The following is an 18,372-nucleotide window of genomic DNA, read 5'->3' as shown; positions in this document are numbered from 1 at the left end:
ATCTGCAACTGAAAAAACCTGAAATATTCAAGAACTAAAGTATGCTTCTGGACAACCTAGATTTAGTAAGCAAGATTTCAGCTCAATTAATTGTCATATGAATCCAAGAGATGTTAATCAACCATATAAACAAATCTGTGCATATGTATCATCACATCAAACTTCAGGAATATTAAAATCTGATGTGGTGACTATAGGAAGCTTGTAAATACCACCCATCAAAAAGCCCGCCACCTAATCCTCAAAGAAGAGACCAGACCAGACTTCTAGTGTAGATCCTTGTCTCCAAAAGCTGGGCCCCTCCAAAGATCGCCCAGAAAGCCCCTCAAGGCGCAGAGCAGAGGCAAGGGGATTTTGAAGAACTATAGCAAATCTAGCCTTCAACCCTGCTAGGCCCTCCAAAGACTTGAAAGTGAAGTCATTAGTGGGACCTTTAAGAGAAGAAGGTGATCACAAGTCGCAGGATTTGGCTCTGATGCAATATCAAAATAGAATGACGGTTGAGAAGCAAGACACACAAAATGTTTTGAAGGATCTAGGGTGAAAACCCTGTCCTTATCTTCTCACTATGCATACATGGTCACTTTACAATACTGCCCTTAACAATAATATATAAACACGACATATTTTTATGTTCTGTGTTTTACAGGTAGGATGCTTCCCACATTATTGGATTAGAGACTTCGCATGAATATTGTGATGCACACAGGTCATAATGGTTGGGTCGAAAACTTATCCACAAAAATGCCTTCACCACCTGTAGATTGTGACCTGCCTCCTTTAATGAACTTTTTTATTTTTTCCTCATTAGCTTATGACTCTAGTTTAATATGCTAATATGTAGCATCTTCATGAAGGTTCGACATTTGGAACATATTACCTATAGAGGACACTAAAGGTACTAATAGTAGTTTGAAGTTTTGTTCTTGAATATAGAATTGGAAGCTGGTAGTTTGAAGTTTTGTTTTTGAATATAGAATTGGAAGCTGAGATGGATATATACTGCCAAGTTACGTATTTGTATACATGCCATGCTGTGGTATGTTTGGTTTTGGAAGAGGACGTGGTAACCATTGCACTGTGTCAGTTTGATCCCGCCTCTAAAAGGAACAATTAAAAATTTATATGCATAGTATGAATTGAAAGTTGGTGCATATGGTGGTCGTACATGTGCGGTTATTTAGTCATTTCTTGACATTCAGAGTGAACCCTTTGGTTGGTAGAGTTTATCCACCTATTCCTGTAATTCTGACAATATCTTTTATTGTGATTCAGTGGACATTTATGTCAAATGTTGTTACAGTATTGGCTTATCATAAACAAAATTGGGACTTGATATGTGCAGGACTCCAGACATGTCAGCCATGCATCATGACACATCATGTGATCTCAGAGTTGTTGGGACTAAACTAAAGGACATTTTAGGGGTATGTTACCTTTACTTTTTCTCTATAATTTAAATTCCTCCTAATAGTACAAATCATCAGAATGTAGCTGTTCTGTCACAAAATCTTTGTTTTTCTTTAAATTCCAGATCTCTAATACCTCCTTGAAAACAAGAAAGCTGGTTGTCAAGGTCTGTGATATCATAGCCAAGCGTGGGGCTCGTCTGGCTGCTGCTGGAATACTGGGCGTCTTGAAGAAGCAGGGCCGTGATACTGCATTGAGGGATGGAAGTGACATGCAGAGGACAGTTATTGCTATGGACGGTGGGCTTTATGAACATTACACTATATTTAGCAATTGTTTGGAAACCACACTTAGAGAGATGCTCGGAGAAGAAGCCACAGCTTCTATTGTCATCAAGCTTGCCAGTGACGGATCAGGCATTTGAGCAGCTCTCCTCGCTGCATCTCACTCTCAGTATCTTGAGCTTGAAGAATCCTAAAGTGTCTCCATTCAAACCTAGGAGTCATTCCTCACAACCTTCCTCTGTCTTCTGTGAAGGAATGCTTAATTTAACACCCATGCGGCAGCATATGGTAGCATAGAGAACCAGGAGAAATCTTGCAAGTGTATAAATTCAGGGTCTAGCAGTCAGTGTGCGGATGATGCTGCTCCAGACCTGCCATTCTTTCTTTCCTCTTTCTGCAAATTGGCCGAACAGTCAACCTCCTTTTATCTATTTTTCAGAGTTTTTTTTTCTGGGTTTCTCCTGACAGTTTAACAATAAAAGAGGGGGATCATTGAAGTCCTATTTTTCTTGGAGTGAATATCATGTCTTTATGCAGCTGTTACACGTTGTTTTAGAAGCCCTATGTAGAGAGGGGGCAAACCCTCTATTACCAGATGATGCCGTTTTTTGTGTTCTGTGAACAACCTGCCTGTATGTGTTCAAAATCATCTTCAACAAATCTGTACCAAAAAAAAAAAAAAAAGAAAAGTCATCTTCAGCAGATGAGAATGCTAAAATAATCGGGGTTTATGCATGTTTAGTGGTGGAGGGTTGCTTGGCTCGACCGCAGCCTTCCTGTGAGAAGATTTCGAGGTACTTTAATTGTCTAGGTGTTGTTGCAAGGGTCTTGTTTTAGCATTGTTCTTGAACAAACGACAAGGCATCTGGGAAAGAGAGGTAAGATTATTACCCACCCTTCTACTCCGCAGAAATATCGGTAATACTGTTTTATTTGGTCGATTTAAATGGCGTCTTTCCTTTTATCTGATTTTGTATCAGCCAAAGTTGCTTTTATGGGTTTGCAGTGATTCTACCACTGCATGCGGGTTTGGTCCATGGAGTAGGGAAAATGCTTGGCTTGTCTCTGACCTCTTTTTCACGCTAGTCTTTGAGAGAAGTCAAATATAAATGTTACGGATACCTTAAAATATATCTTTTTAATGTTGAAAAGGGATAGAAGTTTGGACCCTCCCCTATTTTATCAGGGGGAATAATTGGCATGGACAATAGCGTGCTCGTATACAAATCCTTACTTAAAAAAGTTGCCTTATCGTGCATGCTTCCATAACACATTGCCATGTCAGCATACAAAAGAACTGTTCACGGGTACAATAGCCTGCAGTTAGTCCGGATGAGATGCTCACAACCAGCTGTACTGGTAGGAGCTCTAGTGCATGTTTTCATTCACACCACAATATCATTTGCAACAGCTTATTGACATGGACGTTTTAGTAAGATTTGGAGTACATCCTTCATTGTAGGTCTTGATGAAGGCAATGGACTAGTGCACATGACTCCTAATTTAAAGATAAATACAATCTCGTTTACATATGTCGGGTTCTTGATGTCCTGATCTATAGCATCGATCATCTTGTCAGTCTCCTGCAAGTAGCGCCAAGCCCACTCTGCTAGATTACCATATTCTCCACCATCATTTGCTTTTTTTCCGGTGGTTAGTTCTAAAAGAATCACTCCAAAACTGTACACATCCATCTTTTTATTTATTTTTCTCGAATATGCGCATTCTGCAATTCAAGTAATAACCATAAAAATACACATTAACTATATAGTAATGCACTAAAGGAACAAGATGTAGTATTTATTGTTGGCCCTTCTCCTCATCTAATGTCGGGAGGCAATAGATACAATCGAAGTGCATGCATGTGTGAGCTATATGTGCGGCCACTGTGGCAGCATATGCTGACACCTCCTATGTACATATTTGCATATTAATATTTCAACCTTGATAGCCTAGACATGTCTCTTAACTTGTAGTTTTTTTTTTTTTGGCAGAACTCTAAATTGTAGTTAATTGCTAACTCTCTCCTAACTCACAGGAGACATGAATACTAACCTGATTGATGCTCATGTGAATATTACGCCATCTAAACGTGTATGTACATATCTTAATTTTTTAAATAGATTCGAATAATTTTAACAAATTTTGATTACTATTGTGAGAAAGCACATTAACCTCTTTTTATATCAAAATAAATAGATTTGAACAAATGACAAAATCACTCACCGGGGGCCATGTAACCGAATGTTCCCGCCACAGCCGACACCGTGTTGTCCTCTCCAAGCTTGACGAGCATCCTAGCCAGACCGAAATCAGCCACCTTGGCTCTAAATTCGAAGTCTAATAATATGTTACTGGACTTCACATCTCGGTGCACGATAGGTGGGGAGCAACCGTGGTGCATGTAGCATAATCCTCGTGCCACATCGATAGCAATCCGCAACCTGGTGGACCAATCTAATAAAGGCATGTGATCGGAGTTCATCTCTTCGATTTGCTCCCCCACCCTCCACTTCTTGTGAAGCCACCGATCCAGGCTCCCGTTCTCCATGTACTCGTACACCAGCAGTTTCATATCGGTGCTCCAGAGGCAGCAAAGTAGTTTAACAATATTAGCATGCCGTATTGAACCTAGGACTTGGACCTCGGATTGGAACTCCTTCTCCAATAGGGAATCAAGCTTCCTACAGTTCCAGATCTTTTTAACGGCCACGATCTGTGCGACGTGGTTCTCGAGCACAATCCGATATACTTTCCCACCGCCGCCCCTCCCGATAAGGTTGTCCTCCGTGAGCCCACTCAGGATGGTGGACTCTGTAAAATCCAACGGATAGAAAGACATCATCTTCCACGTGGGTAGAACTCTGCCGTTGCTTCTCCTATGGCGCGCTCTTCTGACGAACACAGCGAAGACGATTGCCATCAAGGAGACGAGTGAAGCGAGAACGATGAGCAGTATACGGAGCTTCCATCGGAAGCCATGTTTGCAGATGGGGACGTTTAAGAACTCACTGGAAGCGCAGAGGCTGGGGTTCGAGAGGAAGCTTCGATTGTAGGCTGGGAAGTGTAATGAGATTGGGATCTCGCCGGAGAGCCGGTTGGACGAGAGGTTGAGCGTGGGGAGCCTGAGGTCTCCGATCTCTGACGGAATCGAGCCGGACAGTTGGTTTATAGATAAGTCGAGTGACTTGAGTACCTGTAGGGACCCAATTGCCGCAGGAATCTCGCCAACAAGATGGTTGCTGCTGAGATTAAGAACAGACAGATTTTTCAGCTCTGATATCCCTGGCGGGATTTGGCCAGAGATCAGGTTCCTTCCGAGATGTAGCTCCAAGAGTTCGGACATTCCGGTCAAGACAGCTGGAATTTTACCGGATAGCAAGTTGTTGGTCGCTTTAAGGACCTGCAAGCTCTCGGCGATTGATGGAATGTTGCCGGAGAATCGGTTGTTGTCGATGTTCAGCGAGAAAAGCTTTGATGGCAATTTGTCTGGTAGGGTGCCGGAAAATCTGTTGCTTTGGATGTCGATGTAGGCCAAGGTGGAGCAGTTGTTGAGAGACGCAGGCACGTTGCCGGTTAGATTATTGTTAGAAACGACGATCGAGGTCAGAGATCCACCTGCACAGACATACTCTGGCAGCGAGCCTGAGAGCATGTTATTGTGGACCTCAACATTCCACAGTGGGGAATGTTTCCCCAATTCCGGTGGTAGAACCCCAGTCAGACTGTTGTGGAAGAGCGAGACACCGGTAAGTGCCGGGAGGAGGCCGATGCTAGCCGGAATCTCACCGGAAAACCGGTTGTAGTACATGAAAAGGAGAGAGAGGTTCTGAAGCTTGCCGAATTCCTCTGGGATGGATCCATTTAATTGATTCATCGAGACGTCGATCTGTTCCAGCCCCAAGACGCCAATTGGTCCGTCGATGTTGATCGCTCCAGTAAGGTTGTTTGCAAATAAATAAAGGTACCGCAACTTCTTTAGATTCCAGATTCCGGCGGGTATGCTTCCACTGAGGGAGTTCCACGCTAGGTCCAATTGGAACATCTCCGTCAACTCTCCGATGAATTCAGGGATCTCGCCCTTCAAATTAGTTTCGCTCATCCACAGGAAGCTCAGCTGAGTCAAATTGCGGAAAGTTGAGGGGATCGTCGCCGGAGAGAAGGGATTATACGCCAACCAGAGGGTTTGGAGGTTTGAGAGGTTGCCAAGCTCGACTGGGATGGACGCATCGAAGAAGTTGTTGTCGAGAATGAGATATTCCAGAGCCGAGAGCCGGCTGATGGAGGGCGGAATGTCTCCAGTGAAGTTATTGGCTGAGAGGATGAGGTGAGTGAGACGGGGTGAGAGACGGTAGATATCGGAGGGGATCACGCCTACGAAGTAGTTCTGGGAGAGGTCGAGGTAGAGGAGGTTAGAGCAGTTGTAGAGGGATGTGGGAAAGGAGCTGGCGAAGTTGTTGTAACTGAGGTCGAGGATGGAGAGATTTTTCAGCTTGCATATGGCGGCGGGGATGGGTTGGGTGATGTTTTCGTTGACAAGTGAGATGTTGGTCACAGAGCCATCAGCGGAGCATTCGATTCCGGTCCAGTTGCAGTGGCTGATGGCAGTGGAGTCGTTCCAAGAGCCGAGAACTGAGGGGTTCCCCCAGCCCTCCTTGATTTGGAGGAGAATTTGCCTTTCTCCATCCTCTGGTGTCGTTTGGGATGCGGCTAGCGAAAAGGAGGAGAAGATGATAAGCAAAAGCAGAGAAGACGAGATGGCTTTTGCCACCATTTTTGAGGCTTCGGCTGAGGTCATACAAAGAGGTTGAGTCTGCGAGCTTTTACGAACAGCAGAGGTGATCTGGGCATTCTCCAAAGGCCGTGGCAGGCCATCGCTGTCCGCTCTAGATGAGTACGGTAGGTATGGAAAAGAGGCACGTCTGCTGGATAAATTTTCAGTGATGAACGTTGGGTCGAAATGTCTCGTGACGTATAAATTATACTTTACGAGTAATTTTTTTTGTCCACAGCCCTCCAGCAGAGAAGAAGATCATCGTCCAATCATATTAGATCACATAATATAATTAATAATAAGATAGATATTTAATATTATTTAATTTTTTTTAAATTTTTAGATAAAAATATTTTTTTTATTTATAAAATAAAAAAATATTATTATTATTTTCTAATATCTTATATGACTTCTTATAAATATCAACGACATACTGAACAATATATATAATTTTTTATATTTTTTATTTGATATTATGTTGGTTATTATGATTTTTAAATATCTTATATGATTTTCTGTGAATATATATGACATCTTCAACAATATATATGATTTTCTCATGCCTTATCTGACTTTTCGTGAATATATATAATATTTTGAACAGTATGTATGACTTTCTAATACCTTATTTGACTCTCTTTCTACTTATGATTTTCTTGTATCCAACTCGCCTTTCTCATTTTTTGCTGTTTTTTTTTTTTGTCTTGGTTTTTTAGCGACTCGGATTTCGGAGCCTTTTTATTTTTTCCTGCATAATCTTTAATCTTTGCAAAATATCTGGTGCTTAATGAAGGTCTGGTCTTCTTAACTTTCATTTCTAAAAAAAAATACTTTATTATGTTAATTAAGAGTAAGTATATTAATTTTTTACATACAATCCTCGTTTATGGCAAATGTTGAGTTCTAATCAATAAGAGTAAAATTAAGTAAAAGGGCGGAAAAATTATACATTTGACTTATAAGTGAAGGGGAATTTGAGAGCACTCATCTTTCATGTTGGAAATTAATATTTAAATTTTTAATTATTTTAATAATTTTTTTTGACAAGGTTCATTTTTTTAAAAATCTTATTTTTAAAATTATGTATTAGATATTTAAATTAATGTAAGTTCACTAGTATTTATTTATGTTCAGTTGTTCTATATTAATTGAATCTTGAGGATGATGGGCTAGCGACCATGCATGCATTCATAGACTTGCTTGGCTAAGTCCGATCGATCGTGTCACATATGGGATGAGATGAGGCATATGCAATCCAATGTCAAGTTCATGCTTTGTTCATGCCATCATCTTTATAGGCATCTCTTCAAATGATAGATAGCATAGTTATGTGGCTGCATTAACATGGAATGCTAATACCAGTATATTAAGGGTGATAATTGGGTCGGATCAGATGCTAGTCAGTCAAAAATCCAGCAAGCAGAAACTGATCTATTTATTAAATAGATCAAAAATTCAAATCTAAATATAATCTATTTATTAAATATGTGATCTGATCCAATCTGTATAACCTACTTATTAAATAGGTTATGCATGTTAAACAGATTAAACAGGTTAAATAGATTTTTAACAGATTAAACAAGTTAAACAGTCCAGTTAAACAGGACAAAAATAGGTTAAGCATATTTTCAACAGATTAAATAGAACTTAAACAAGTTAAATGGGTTACTGACTCAATCTAAATATTAAACAGATTAAATGGATTAGATGTCTAAAACTCAAATCCAAACCAAATATCAAATGGGTTAAACATATCAATTTATTTGTAATTCGAATCCATTTATCCCAAATTCAAATCTATTTATGATAAATTGAACATAGATTAGATCATATTTTGTCAGTCTTAAAATCTATGAATAGTCATCTATAGAGGGACATCACCTTGTAAACATCAATCTATAGGTTGTTAGCCCATTAAAGATAGGTGGGACCCATAAAAATGCCAATTATTGTCATAAAACCTATTTCATTGGTTGGAATAAGCGATCATGGAGAAGGAAGGTGTCTTGAACGCTTTGGTTAGGAGAAAAAAATAAGAGAAAAGTAAAAAATGGAAGAGAAAGTTAATACTTTCTTTTAGTTGGAAGTTTTTTTTATAAAAGAAAGGAAATGAAAAGGAGAGAAACAAAGGAAATATAAATCATCTCAAATCTATAATTTTTTTTTCTCTAAATCGAATGGATTTAGAGAAAAAAAATTGAGAATTATTGAATCTTTATAATTTTCAACTTATCTCTTTAATAATGAAGAATAAAATTAATATTACATTTCAATTCTAAGGATTATTTCAAGTGTCCTATCTAATTGAGACTTCTATGAATGAAAAAAATCAACGAAAACAAAAAAAAAAGAAAAAAAATTAAAAAATAAGATGCTCTCTTAGTTTCTTTCTTGAGTTTATTAGGTTTCTTTCAAAGATATAATAGTAAAAAAAAGTTGTAATATTTTTTTTTCTTTGCTTCCAATCAAAAAGAGAAAAAAATATTTTCTTTTTTTTTTAACTCCCAATCAAAAGAAAATAAATAAATATATATATTTTCTCTTCTTACTAATATTTTTTTTTCAAACTCCTAACCAAGATAGGAGGCTCAAGAAAAGCCACTCTTACGCCCTTGTAGTGGGGTAGCGAGCACAAAAAAAGTTTAGAAATGTAGATGCAGTTCCTCTTCCTGGGGCTGACTAAACCAAAAGTGGTGAGAAAAGGATGGTGCCCTGACATCTAAGTGTTTCCAACAACTTCTGTATCAAAAATTTCTTCCAACGACTTAATGAGAGCTATGAGAGTAGGCCTGGCAATTACACCCGATCCAGACGGGTTCCGACCTGACCCGACCCTAATGGGTCTGGTTGGTCAACATGTTGATCGGATTTTGATCTGATTCAATCCGAACTCCATAAATTTATATCTCGGATCGGATTGGATTTGGGTAGTAGCCGCTCCAACCCATTATCCGATCCAAATATGATCCAATCTTATGTATATACATTGTTCAAATATGGGCTGGTTGTATGAAATATGGATTTTATGGCCTTTAAGCTTGGTTAAGGCATCAAAAGCTGAAGAGTGGCAGTGGGCTATTATTCAATACTTTTATTTTTATCTATAAATCTCATTTAGGCGAGGTGGGTATCCGATCGGATAATCCGATATCCAATCAGATAGGGTATAGATAAAGAAAGTGTTGATCCATCGGATTATGGATCGGATTCGGATCAAAATGCTGAGATATCGGATCGGATTCAGGTTGACCTAAACTCGCATCCGATTCGACCCATTCCAAGCCTACATGAGGAAAAGATATTTGTTGCAACGGTGATACCATGTTAAAATTGTCACAACCCAATCAAAAACTAAGAATCGATGGCTAGTGTGGGGCATTATTCATGGAAATCAATGAAATATATGGCACTCGAAGAAAAATAGGTACTTTTATTAGATTGTGACAAGTTTGACGTGATATCACCATTGTAATGAATATTTTTGCCAACATGAGAGCCTGATCCCCTCATTCTACTAGGGGTGGCAATCGGATTGGGTCGGATCAGATCATAAACAAATTAGGTCAGATGCGAGTTGGATCAGAAAACATCAAAACTGAATCTGACCTATTTATTAAATAGGTCAGATTTTCAAATCTGAACATGAGCTATTTAATAAATAGGTCATCCGATCCGACCTATTTAACTTGTTTATTGAACAGTTAATCTGTTTAATCGATCCAATCCAACTCATTTAACCTGTTTAATGTCTAACCTGTTTATTAGATGAACAACCAGTTTAATCGGCTTGACTTAATCCGTTTAACCTATTTTTAAATAAGACATAAAAAAATACAACCGCTACAGATCTTCCAAAAAAGATATGAAATAAAAAAAAGCAAAAAAAATAAGAATCTATGTAGAAAAATGTCTTACCTCTCAATTTTTTCCGCTTTTCCTCCGTTTTTCTTGATTTTACCTTCGTTTCTCCTAGTTTTTCCTTTGTTATTAGGAGTCATAATCGGGTGGAAGGGCTGAACAAGAAAAAAATCCCATCAGAATCTAAGAAACCACTCCAAACTCTCCTTTCCTACATATCTCCAAAAAAAAGGACTAAATAGAAAAAACGTGAAAAGGAAAAAAAAAATAACGATCTATGTGAGAAAAGTTCTTACCATTTTTCCTTCGTTTTCCTTGATTTTTCTTCATTTTCTCAATTTTTTCTACCATATGGGGTCCCAAACTACTGAAAGGCTTGGAGTGGCCAAACAGAGAAGTTTAGGCGGAGTTTTCCCTCGATTTTTCTGATTTTTTTTTTATTTTTTTCCTTCTTATAGAAGTGGATGTGCTCTACTGCATCGATCTCCACGATGTTGCCGTCCTCCACCGCATCACTGAGAGAGAGGAGATCTCGGCAAAGACGAGTTGGAGCTGGTCGTTGTCGAGGGGGGCGTGGTGGCCGATGGAGTCAAAGAGGACGTGGCTGAGGGACTCCATCTTTTGGCCGAGGAGGGAGAGGTTGAGGAGAGGAAGGTTGGGGTCAGATCTCAGCATGGGGCCTGGTCGGGCGTCATCGTCGCATGCAGCGGAGCTGGGATCGATTCCAGTAGAGGTCTGGCTGGGATTTTTGTCGAATGGGATGGGATGAAATGAAAAATCTTAGAGATTAAAGCATCGAGGGAACAGACAAACCGACCGATTGACTGAACCCTTAATTCCTAAAGTGCTTAAAGACTTTAAATAGGTTATATTACATGGGTTAAATAGCTTATGTTACAATCCGACCTGATTTGATTCAATCTATTTATTAAATAGATTAAATGGATCAACTGACTGAAATATGAATCGATTTAATTATTAAATAGATTAGATAAATTTATTTATTATCTATATTTATTTAATTTAAATTTAAATTTATTTAAAATAAATTAAATACAAATTAAATTGACGGATCAATCGAATTTTTTTATCTCAGCGTTCTATGCGGTTCGCATCCATCAATCAAATTTAAGGAGCCGTTGACTTGGAAGGTCCGGTTGGCAGGCTTCATGGCTCAATGAGTTACGTCTCTTGATTGATTAGGCGTGGAATTCTTGACACCCATCTCTACGGCCACCCCCAGTCAACACCCATGTACAGGCGGTGATAAGAAGGTGCCGTGGTGGAGGGTGGAGCCTTTGGTGTCCGTAACATATAAAGGCGGGCGAGACCCGGAGTCATCCGGTGACTTTTCTGCCCTCAGACGCCAAAAATGCCAATCATTGTCATAAAACCTAATCTGATTGGTCCGAATAGGTGACCGCGGAGAAGGAAGGCGTCTTGAAGGCTCAAGGAAAGCCGCTCTACCGCCCACGTAGTGGGTTGGTGAGCACGAAAGGAGTAACGAGTGCAAATGCAATTCCTCTTCCTCAGCGACTTCTGTATCAAAAATGTTCTCCCAACGACTTAATGAGAACCACGAGAACCTGATCCCCTCGTTCCACGTGCTTCGCTTCAGTCAACCAAATAAATGAATCGGTAACTTTGGAAGGTCCGGTTGGCGAGTAAATTTTCGTTACAACGGTGATACCGCATCACCGCCTTAACAAATCAATCAATTATTAAAAAAAAAAGAAAATATAAAAAATAATTTAAAATATTATTTATAAAAATTATTAAAATATATAATAATTAATAAAATATAATTTTTTTTATTAATTTATTATAAATTTGATATGATATCACTGTTACAATGAATATTTTTTTTTAGATTGACAGGTTTCATGGCCCAGTGAGTTACGGTCACGTGATGGGATTCTTGACGCCCATCTCTCACAGAGCATCCGAGTGTACATCCACCCACATACACGCATATACAAAAATGGACGATGGAGGCGCTGGTATCTGATAAGGGCACATGCTATATATATATATATATATATATATATATATATATATATATATATATATATATATTATAATATTGGGCAAAGTCTGTCCAACTTGATTTACCTCGTGACTACTACTTAGCGCAAGTTATTAAAATGAGGGGGAAAGAATATTAATTAATTAAGAGGTAATTATTCTTAAAAATTTTGGGGGTTAGTGAGGTGGTGGGGTGGGGACCATGGCCTACATTCCATAATTGAGTGGAGGACACATTCTCTAGGTTGTATATGATTGTAGAATAAATTTTAAAATGAGGAAGAAACTATTCTGTATACTATTGAAAGGATAGGATTTACTTGGCCGTCTAAGAGTGTAAAAGTAGATAGAGGGAATAACCTTTTCCTTTTCATTATATAAGTATATTCTACGAAAATGGTGAAGTAAAATTATCTCTCTCATTGTCCACTTATCCTCTTCCGAGGAATAGCATATTTCCTTGACCTTTTTGAATGTTTGACCCAACAAATGCACCCAGCATTTTCATTATAATACTAGATAGCAATATCATAGTGATGATTAACAACAACAATAATGTTGCGGCCAATCGCCTCATCGCCCGATCGCCGGGAAGCGTGCACCTGCAAAAGGAAGTCCGCACTGACCGGAGGCGGCTCCGGCGGGGACCCTCCGACGGTCAAGTCAGAGAGGTGACTGGGCAACAGTGAAATGCAGACAGAGAGCTCTGAGAAAGAGAGAGGAAGAGAGAGAGGGAGGAGCGAGCCTACGTATGTGGGAGAGACGGGCGGATCGACCCTTTGCACTGTTGCCTTCCCCGGTATATATAGTGGAGCACGGTATGGCGCCGTCATTAATGGCGCGGACAAGTGAGGAACTGTCAACTCACTGTAGGCTGTCAGAACCGCCGTGAAAACGTCATGTCGCCGTGTATCCGTCTAATCACCAGGGTTGACCCGGCTCTCGGTGGGACAATGCCCCTAGGTAACTGTGCCGCACGTCCGTGTCAGAGCTGACAGCGTTTGGCGGCCGTACGGTGGTTGGTGGAGTCGGCCGACCCAAGGTCGGTGGCCAGCAGAGTGGCGTCGGACTCCTCCATCGGTCGGCGAGCTTCGTGTGGGTCGGCTACCGGACCTCTGGGTTTAGTCGGTCGGAAATGGACCGTGGAATGGCCGCAGTTAGCCGCTGATGGCGTCTGTCGGCCTGTCGCCCGACCTACGATCGGCCAGTCAGAGTCGTCCGTCGGGCCGTTGGTTAGTCGGTCGGGCTGCCAGCCGGTCGGTCGGTCGGGCCGCCAGCCGGTCGGTCGGTCGGGCCGCCAGCCGGTTGGGCCCTCCGATAGTCGGTCGGTCGGTGGGTATCCCCCAACAGTTGCCCCCTTCCACTCCTAAGTCGGGTGGAGAGCTGGCCGATGCCTTCATTCGGGTAGCAAGACCGGGCGACTGGGAGTGGATTTGTCGCATGTGCAGATCCGACCGTACCGCCGGCTGATCCGTTGTCTGACACCTCACGAATCCCAAGTGATCCGAACGTCTAGTCGATGCCAGAAGTCGCGCCGGCGTCCGGTGTCAGACGCCGCGTCTTGTCGTCGTCAGTCGTCACGTCGGTGTCAGAAGATCGGGTGCCGGACGATACGGCGTCAGTCGATCGGATATTCGGCGCCGATCGCGGGTGAGGCGTCCCATCGGGAACGCGGACCGGCGCGGGCGGCCGACTGCGGAGCCAACCCCCGCGCGCCGCGTGTCAAGGTGGTTGGCCGGCTCCCGCTCCGGCATTTAATGCGGGCGGTGCGGGCGTCCCGGGACGAAGCGCGCCGAATCCTCAGCCAACCGGTGGGCGCCACGCGTCGCGCATCTGGAGGACTTTGGTCGGCGCGGGAGCATCTCGGCCGTCGGTCGGCCCTATATATATAGGACCTCCCGGACCCTGACCCACATTTACCATTTGCTGGGGAAACACTGTCCGGGCGATTTCTCGGTCGTCGCGGGCAGAGCTCTTCTCTACTTCCGGAGGGTCCATCGGGTTCGTGGTCCTCCTTCCCCTTCTTGCTTTCTTCTCTTCTTTCGGTTCCTGCACAATGACCAGGAAACCGACTCAGGGAGCTCGATCGGGGAACCCGACCGACGACACCCGATCGGCTTCGGAAGATGAGGCCTCCTCGCTTTCGGGGCCGAACGTCGATCAGCTTCGGGAGCACTATCGCGTCCCGGAGCAGTTTCGGCTCTCTGCTCCAGGGGCCGGCGGTCGGGTCAACAACTCTCCGCCCGGCGACCTGGCGCTGTATGTTGAGGACCTTCGTGCGGGTCTTCGACTTCCGATTCCGGAGTTCGTCCGGAATCTGTTTGATTACTACGGACTCTGTCCGGCGCAACTGGCGCCGAACTCTGTCCGGCTAATCATTTCTTTCGCGCTGTTGTGTCAGCTCTTGCCGACCAACCCCCGCGTTTCCCTCTTCCGGGCCTTCTTTGTGCTCCGACCCCACCCTAAAGCCCGAGGGTGGTGGCTCTTCAACCTCCGGAAGGGTCTTGCCTTCATAACCGGTCTTCCATCGTCCATTCATGGATGGAAGAACCAGTTCTTCTTTGTCTCCTCTTCCTCCTCTTGGGGCTTTCCTTCTCGCTGGGGTGTACCCCGAACTGAGGCCAACGACAACAGTCGGGTCGACGTGGACGACCGGGAGGACTTCCACCGACTCAAAGACATGTCGGTCCCGAAGCAGAGGGAGCTTGTTACCGAGCAAGCTCTCTATGATGCCGGCCTGAGTCTGGTCCCCCGAATAGGTATCGCCCGATCCCCCAGCTTTTCTTTTTGTTCGGCTTTAGGGTAGTTTCGGTCCGGCCTTTGACATTGGTCGGTTTTGCAGGGACACCGCCGAGAATGAGGCCGACCGACGCCGAAATTCGTCAGTTTGCCGCCGCGAGGAAGAGGCCAGCGTCGGGGGCTGGCCCTTCGCGCCCTTCCAAGAGACCAGCCCCAGTCCCGCCGACCGTGGAGGCGTCGGCGACCGAGGGGTCGGAGCCGATCATAGCCCTCGCGGCTCCGACCGTCCGAGTCGAGGAGAGGCCGACCGAGAAAGTGGCCGAAGGAATGTCGGCGGTTTCGCCGCCGCGGGTGGAGCCGGATGTCGTTCGGGAAGCCGAACATCGACCGGAGGCGTCCGCTGGCGCAACGGGGGGCGCCGGGTCGAACTCCAGCGTCCCATCGCTGCCAGCCCCGTCGGTCGGGGCAGCTGATCGGGGGAAAGCCCCGATGGAGCCCTCGGAAAAGGAGAGATCAATGCCCCCCAGCGCATACTACCCTGAGGGTGCGTCGGCCTTGGCCGACCACAACCTTGCGAGGAGGTTGTGCCAGGGGATCCTCCTTCCTACCGACGTTCGGTCGTTGCGGTCTCGGCAGGTGACCGAGATGCTGTCGCGGTTCTACCCGTCGATGGTGGAGGTAAGCTTCGCGTCACCTTTTTCCTTAGAAGAATTTTCGTTTGCCACATAATTCTGACAAAGCTTTTTTCCGTCGGCAGCTGATCTTCACCATGTCCGAGTTGGAGGCTGGATACCGAAGGTTCGGCGACGTTCGGGCAGCCTTCAAGGAAAGGTCGGCGGCGGCCGAGGCCGAAAGAACGATGCTGGTCGACCAACTGCAGGAGTCGGTCGACCGGGAGGCCAAGTTGACAGACGAGGTCTCCCGGCTTATGGCCGAACTGAAGTCGGCCAAGAAGGAGGCCAAGCACAAAGGTCGGGTCGTGCGTCGTCTTCGACGCGAACGGGACGGTGCCACCTCCGAACTCCAAGGGGAACGCGAGCAACTTCGGGCCAGCCTGGGGAAGCTCGCGGAAACCGAAGAGGATTTGTCCATCGCCCAAATCGACGCCGAAATTGCCAGGGCCGAGGCGGAGTTGGCGAGGGAGGAGCTGGCCCATACTGAGGACGAAGTACGGTCGGCGAGGGAGTCGGCCGATCGTGCGGTTGAGGACTTTCGGGCCTCCGACCGGTACAAGGAGGAGATGCTCGAGTCGGGCTTCGCCTCCTACCGGGTCGGGTTTGAGGACGGTCGGGATGCCGTCCATGCCTTGTACCCGGAGGTGGACGTCAGCCGAGTCGCCCCGCTACTCGCCGAAGAGGAGGGAATCGAAGAGGAGGCCGACCATCTGTCGGGAGGCATCATCCCAACGGAGGAAGCCGTCCCGGAGCAGGAGCCGACCGAAGGTCCCTTGCCGACTGAAGGACATCCTTCTGCCGTTGACCCAGCGCCGCTCACGGTCGAGATGCCGATCCTTCCCGATCCTCCGTCGGTCGAAGAGATTAATCAGGACGAATGATCGGTCCAGCCGACCGTCTTCCTTTTGTCTCTTCTTGAAAATACATGTACTCGGGCTTCGGCCCGACTTTGTAATGTTTTTTGATCAATGAATGAAATTGTCTTCTCTTTTGCTTCTTGTTTGTAATGTTTCTTATCGCTGCAATGTCGAACCCTAGTTGCCAACTTAGAGAAGTCGCCAACTCGGGTAAGTCGGTAGGACTTAACCGGCTTGCACAGCTCCGAAGTAGCTTGCGTCCCGACTTTAGGTCGGTTTCCAATAATTGTAGTCGCCATTCGGGCGCATCTGTCAAGTAGGGAGCCGACCGAACCTAGTGAAGGTTCGGCGGCCGGACCTCCGTAGACGCACTTAGTCGGTCATCATCCGGCGCAGTGTCGGGGGCATGATAGTAAGTCGGATCCCCATGCTCTTGCGTCGGGTTTCGTGTCTTTTGACAGACGGTGGCAAGCCGAGTGTCGTTCAGCCGCCCGTAGGTCGGCCGGCGAGTAGTGGGTGCGACTAAGGTCGCGTCATATGATAGACGGTGGTAAGCCGAATATCCCTCGACCGGCCGTAGCCCGGTCGGAAGTCGCGGCAATAGCCGCGTGGGCTTTTAGCCTTTCTTCGGTCGGGGCCCGATCGGCCAGTCGGCCGATGGATTCTGCCCGAAAATTCGACCGTAGAAGGAGTATGGACCCCCGTCATCGTAGATGCATCGGTCCGTGTAAGGGGCCGATGTGTCGTCGGTGCCAGGTCCGCGTCGATGCGTCGGGGCTGAGCGCCGATCAGTAGTCGAAGGGTTAGAACTCCAATTTTTCAAACTGAAATTGTATTCCAACGATTGAATTACAGAATTCACTGGTAATACAGCTTCAAGTTGTCGGCGTTCTAAGTCCGGGGAATGGGTTTCCCCTCAAGGGTCTCCAGTCGGTAGGCCCTCGGCCCGAAGGTGTCAGCAACCTTGTAGGGTCCTTCCCAGTTGGGAGCCAACTTCCCTTGGTCCAAGGGCTTCGACACCTCCGCCTTCCTCAAGACTAGGTCGCCAGGTTTAAAGAGCTTTGGTCTGACCTTGGCGTTGTAGTACCGGGCGACCCTCTGTCGGTAGGAGGCCATTCGAATTTGAGCCTCATCTCGTAGTTCGGGGAGAAGATCTAGGTCGGCCCTCCGGCTTTCGGAGTTATCCGGCTCGCGGTACTGCTCGACCCTTGAAGATGGCAGGCCAATCTCGAGCGGGATCATGGCTTCTGTCCCGTAGGCCAAACTGAACGGCGACTCTCCGGTTGGGACGCGGGGGGTCGTTCGGTGAGCCCACAGGACGGAGCCCAGCTCGTCGACCCAGAGGCCTTCGGCTTCATTCAGTCGGGTCTTGAGTCCATAGAGCAGGGTTCGGTTCGTCACCTCAACCTCGCCGTTGGATTGTGGGTGCCCGACTGAAGTTAGTCGATGATGGATGTGGAACCTGGCGCAGAAGTCCTTGAAGTCTCGGTTGTCGAATTGCCGTCCGTTGTCGGTGATGATGGTGTGCGGCAATCCGAACCTGAAGATGATGGACTTTTGGACGAAGTCCTCCATCTTCCGCTCGGTGATCTGCGCCAAGGGCTCGGCCTCGACCCACTTCGTGAAGTAGTCGATGGCGACAACGATGAACTTCCTTTGGCCCGACGCCGGTGGGAAGGGGCCGAGAATATCGACTCCCCACTGAGCGAAGGGCCATGGGAGCGACAATGGGAGTGATTTGGCTGGCCGGT

At 45.3% G+C, this 18,372-nt stretch overlaps 2 protein-coding genes across 3 annotated transcripts; one reads left to right on the top strand and one right to left on the bottom strand.

Annotated features, from left to right (window-relative positions):
• Positions 1 to 537: 537 nt before the first annotated feature.
• On the top strand, positions 538 to 1,834 carry LOC140858436 (hexokinase-6-like). The gene is made up of 2 exons (XM_073259050.1): positions 538 to 1,427; positions 1,535 to 1,834. Exons 1-2 carry the CDS (start codon positions 1,338 to 1,340, stop codon positions 1,832 to 1,834), a joined length of 390 nt encoding a protein of 129 aa, XP_073115151.1. The 5' UTR covers positions 538 to 1,337.
• A 363-nt stretch (positions 1,835 to 2,197) lies between these two features.
• Positions 2,198 to 6,709, bottom strand: LOC140858435 (uncharacterized). Of its 2 annotated transcripts, none has more exons than XM_073259048.1 (2): positions 3,921 to 6,709; positions 2,198 to 2,355 (listed from the first exon to the last, which is right to left on the bottom strand). In XM_073259048.1, exons 1-2 carry the CDS (start codon positions 6,490 to 6,492, stop codon positions 2,216 to 2,218), a joined length of 2,712 nt encoding a protein of 903 aa, XP_073115149.1. In that variant the 5' UTR covers positions 6,493 to 6,709; the 3' UTR covers positions 2,198 to 2,215. The 2 variants fall into 2 exon arrangements, with proteins under 2 accessions (XP_073115149.1, XP_073115150.1); XM_073259049.1 differs by lacking the exon at positions 2,198 to 2,355 and adding an exon at positions 2,929 to 3,420 and having other exon boundaries at positions 3,921 to 6,656.
• Positions 6,710 to 18,372: the final 11,663 nt, after the last annotated feature.

This window comes from Elaeis guineensis, chromosome 6, assembly GCF_000442705.2.
Source record: "Elaeis guineensis isolate ETL-2024a chromosome 6, EG11, whole genome shotgun sequence".
NCBI lineage: Eukaryota > Viridiplantae > Streptophyta > Magnoliopsida > Arecales > Arecaceae > Elaeis > Elaeis guineensis.
Note: the sequence above shows the minus strand (reverse complement) of the source record. Positions and strands in the feature narration are given on the sequence as shown.